The sequence below is a fragment of the Lipotes vexillifer genome, unplaced genomic scaffold (genome assembly GCF_000442215.2).
Source record: "Lipotes vexillifer unplaced genomic scaffold, Lipotes_vexillifer_v1.1 scaffold410, whole genome shotgun sequence".
Lineage (NCBI taxonomy): Eukaryota > Metazoa > Chordata > Mammalia > Artiodactyla > Lipotidae > Lipotes > Lipotes vexillifer.
In genome coordinates this window covers 939,838-944,974 of record NW_006794028.1, presented here as the reverse complement: position 1 = coordinate 944,974, position 5,137 = coordinate 939,838, and the positions used below count along the sequence as shown (strand labels likewise).

Sequence of the window (5,137 nt, the reverse complement as noted above, 5' to 3'; positions counted from 1 at the left end):
ACGACGCTCCTGGAGAATGCAATGCTGCACAGCACTAGACTGACAGAATATTAATAGAATTTAAATTTTAAAAACCCTATGATCCATTAAACATGGGAGTTCAGGGTTAGACAAAAACAAGAGGGTTTCCTCATTCCAAGCATTATCACAGGCTGATATGCTCATTGCACCGTGGTCTCCAAGCGGGTGATGGCATGGCACACTTCTCAAATGGACTCATGCCAAAGGAGAGCTGTGTGACTGGAGCATCTCTCAAGGCTGCCTTCCTCAGTGCACCTTGAGGAGCGCTGCCTGGTGAGCTCAGCCTGTTTTACAGCTGCCTCAGCAGGGAAGGGCCTGCAGTGCCCCACGTTGCTGAGTACAGCACTGCCTCACTGAGTATAGCACTGCCTCACTGAGTACAGCACTGATTCACTGAGTACAGCACTGATGAACTGAGTACAGCACTGCCTCACTGAGTATAGCACTACCTCACTGAGTACAGCACTGATTAACTGAGTACTACACTGATTCACTGGGTACAGCACTGATTAACTGAGTACAGCACTGCCTCACTGAGTACAGTACTGATGAACTGAGTACAGCACTGATGAACTGAGTTGAGCACTGCCTCACTGAGTACAGCCCTGATGAACTGAGTACTGCACTGCCTCACTGAATACTCTTCCGCATTGAAGGTTTCTACATCCATGTCCTGCCTGACACTAAGTGAAACAGGTTCAAGGGAAAATAGGAGGGGATTAAATGTTTAAACACGTCCCCTGACCCATTCATGCCCCTCACTCCCTTCCTGCTCTCGTTGTGGGTGAATTTCAGAATGTCCTGATGAAAAATCAGGGACACATCCTGGAGAGACAGGCAGTGCCAGAACAGGACAACCAGAGGGCTACACGTGATAGTCTGTCTCTTTAAAAAATATATACCGTTTGGTATTTTTCATCTTAATTCTTCTGAGATTATAGAGAATCACAGGGGAAATTAAGGTGAAAAGCTGTTAATTCCAGATTCTGGGGTTAATTAGCTCCCTTATATCATGTGCCTGTAGGAAGGTGTAACGGGTATGATAAGAGAGACATGTATGGTTTCTTCTTTATAAGTTCTTAAATCAGGAGATATTTTAATTGCATCAGAAAGCAAGATGGTACAGGAAAAGAGACATCTTTCTAGCAGAAATCACCCCAACTTCTGTCTAATGGGGGCTGAAATGGAAAGATTTTTCAAGTCCTGTGCAAGATGCCCCCGTTAATGACAGTAAAGGTGCCTCGGACCAACATTTATAAGGAAATCGACAGTTCACTCCCCCTGCCTATTCCAACCTGCAGACCCCCTGATCTCAGTCTCGGGAGAACGGACCACTCTTCTGCTGGGCGACATCCATCTCCGTAATTGTTTCGGGCACATTGGTTATGCAGAGGAGGTGGGAGAGGCCCCGCAGCACCCACGGTGATGACGCAGTCACTCACCCTCCTTCTCACATCCTGTGACGCCTCAGGCCGGTGCTTCCCGGACACCAGCTGTCCCACAGGAAGCTGCAGCCTCCCTCTCTCCCGCCTCCTTTGCTGGTTGGAGCTGCAGGATCATGGCCTGCAGAGTTTCCTTCACCATCTGGAGCTCCCTCTTGAGAGACTGTGCACACATTGTTAAGGAACACAGGCGAAGGTGACAGGCGGCCCTCTGCAGCCTCTCAGGGATCTGGTAAGAGCCACATGCCTGCTGGAAGCAGATGGGCACTCCCCTCTAACTGCGGTTTCAAGTTCCTCCAAAGTGTAGGAATTAAATATTAATACCAATGCTACGCTTCTTTTAAGAGCAATTGCAATTTCTACGAGGCCCGAGATCATTCACTATCTCAAGTAAGGTTTCCAAAAGGAAAAGGAAGAGTCGTCTCGTAGACCGAGACAGATGGCAAACTGGGACGCTCCACGGAATATGGTCAGTGTGACTGTATTCCTGCTCAGCCCCAGGCTGGGGAAGGGCAACTGTCACATCCAAATGCTCTGACGGTGGAAAGGGCAGAAGGCTGGAACTCAGAGCTCCAGGATTGGGGGCCACCATACAACCAGACTCCGAGCAATGAGCTACAGCCCCTATTGGTCATCCGCCAGCCTTGTCACCTTGTGCAAATCACTTTGAACCTCAGTTTTCACATGCAACAGTGACTTCTAAACCCCATTAGGGTCTAATCTGCTGTCACGTGTTATTATGCTCCCAGGTGCTTGTAAAATAGCCATTCGGGGCCTTGGAGATTTGGCGGAGTGCAGGGAGCTTGCCTTTTCTGGGTTGGTTGGTTGGTTTTTCTTTAAATGGTTGGGTTTTTCGTTTCATAACCTGTAAAGTTGTTTCTCATATAAATAAAACAATCATAGAGAACTCAGTGAATAATTATATGGAATAAATAATATGCCCGCCATTCTCTTAAAAGATGAGCTCTCTTCTAGGGGTTTAAGCTGGGGAACATTTAACCAACAGCGATTTTCCTGTCTGTCCATAGTCAGGCCCCTCTGTTCTTTCCCTTTTGTACCTGTAGTCAGAACAATCCTAAGATAAATACAGGATGAGTGATGGATTGAATTCTTTTAACTCAATAAGCAAACTAATTTAACTTCATCTAACAGGAACTAAGAGGAAACACAGAAATATGTTGACACCACTTAGAGGCTGTTAAATCATCACAGGAGGTCAGACCACTTAAATATTACTAGATCAGATGTGGAGAAAACAGAAAGCTTTGGGAAAAGCAGTTTGCAGAAATCTTCCCACTCACAGACTGTCCACACCTACTACAATGTGGTTTTATTTAAGTACAATGTCAATGCAATGTCAAGAGAAAGAGAAACCTTTAGGTTATGACTATGGAAAGCTTTCTTTTTTCTTTTTTCAAAAAGGAACTCCAAAGGATCCTGGGAATTATGCAAATGAGCCTCACCTAAGCAAAAATGCTGAGCCACCTTTACAAGCCTCTGGCAGCTTTTCATCCTCTTGAATCCTCACCAGACTTCATCATTTATGTAATTTACATACACCTACTATGATGATTCACTCCTTGCACTTGAACTTGAGGGGAATGAGGATGGGGTTGAGGAGATGAGCAAGAGGTGGGGCAAGTACCCAATACTTGTTTTTTTCTTTTTTCTTTTTTAAAAGACTTCATTTTCCTGCATTTCTCTGAACAGCTCTGCTAATCTTTAGTGAAAACACATATGACTTTATACAAGCAAGAGCATAAGTGGTCCCAGACAGAACACCAAGCTGCAAATTAATCACAAAGTTATGCTACATTTATAAAGAATAAGCGTAGAGCTTAAGCAGTTTATGAATCTTGACAAACTCCCGAGACTTCATTACCTTTGATATGCAGCCTGGGACTACAGGCCCCGCTTTGTAATATGCTGAATGACGACCAAGGTTTTTAGAGAGAGAAACTGAACCAGACTGAACAGCTTCTTAAAGAACTCGTAAAATTTCTAGCACTGGCAGAACACACTGAAAACGTTTTTAAAAAGAGAGTGAGAGAGAAGCCACAAAAGAAAAAGACTAAGTTATATAACACATCAGCCCCTCAGACAACAGACAACAGTCTCCAGGGACACAGGGAGGAGTGAGAAGCAGAGGGATCTGAGGATGTGACCACCAGCTCTGGAACCTGGCAAACCATAGAATGCTTTCATTGTCTCACTCATAAAATGCAGATTCCCATACCGTCTTCACAGGGCTAGGGTTAAAAGAAATCTTTTTTCTTGTGAGAGTATAGTGCCTTTTGTGAGATGAGATTTAAGGTTTATTTACTAAAATAGCAGAGGTTGTTCTGTCTAAGTAGGGCCAAACCTCAGAAATCCTGGAAACCTCCTTTAGAACCTATGGGGTAATAATCATCAAAATGATTAAAATCATGTTTTATTTACCAAATACTTCCCTCTAACCAACCTGCTTGTATGATTTCATACTACATGTGAGTTCCAAAACATTTTGAATGTGCTTATATGAAACAGAGTCCAGGATAAAACGTGGAGGGAGGAGGGGAAAAGCAAGTTGTGGAACAATGTGTATGGAATGATCCTAATTTTGCAAAAACAAAAAGGACAATAGAGATAAGCCATTTCTAGCTGGAAAAGCACCTTAGGAGGACACAGGGGTGGACTTCTCCTAGACATTGGTACTGGGAGGGAGATGGAGCCTTTTTTTTTTTTCATACTTCTGTAATATTCACAATGGACATGCATCCTTTCATAGTTCAATCAATGTGTTTGTTCAGAAAGATACATGCATCCCAATGTTCATAGCAGCGCCTTTCACAATAGCCAAGACATGAAAGCAACCTAAATGTCCATCCACAGAGGAATGGATATAGAAGATGTGGTACATATATACAATGGGACATTACTCAGCCATAAAAAAAGAATGAAATAACGCCATCTGCAGCAACATGGATGGACCTAGAGATGATCCTACTAAGTGAAGTAAGTCAGACAGAGAAACACAAATATCATATGATATCACTTACATGTGGAATCTAAAAAAAATGATACAAATGAACTTATTTACAAACCAGAAACAGACTCACAGACATAGAAAACAAACTTATGGTTACCGAAGGGGAAGGGGGTGGGGGAGAAATAAATTAGGAATTTGGGAGTAACATATACACACTACTATATAAAAAAATAGATTATCAGCAAGGACCTACTGTATAGCACAGGGAACTATACTCAATATCTTGTAATAACCTATATGGGAAAAGAATCTGAAAAAGAATGTATATATATATATATATATATATATATATATATCTGAATATATATACCTATGAATATATATCTGAATATATATGTATCTGAATATATATATACGAATATATATCTGACTATATATGTGAATCACTGTGCTGTACACCTGCAACTAACACACTGTAAATAAACTATACTTTATAAAAAGATAAATTAAAATTTTAAAAATAAAAAGCAGATTAAGCATTTGGTGAAAATAATTTAGAAATATCTTAAGTATCTTTTTATCACAACTCTTAAATATTAGGATAGGCTTAATTTAATCTATTATTCTGATTCAGCAATTTTAAAAAGTTTAAAAAAAAGAAAAAGAAAAAACACTGGAAACATTTTCCCATCTAGCTGAGAAAATA

The 5,137-nt window shown here is 41.5% G+C and overlaps 1 protein-coding gene across 1 annotated transcript in view; it reads right to left on the bottom strand.

Annotated features, from left to right (window-relative positions):
• Positions 1-1,488: 1,488 nt before the first annotated feature.
• DISC1 (DISC1 scaffold protein) overlaps positions 1,489-5,137 on the bottom strand; it is a 295,725-nt gene continuing 292,076 nt past the window's right edge. The window contains exon 12 of the mRNA XM_007466997.1: positions 1,489-1,628. Within this exon, the coding sequence (XP_007467059.1) occupies positions 1,489-1,628 (140 nt within the window). The remainder of the gene's footprint in view (positions 1,629-5,137) is intronic.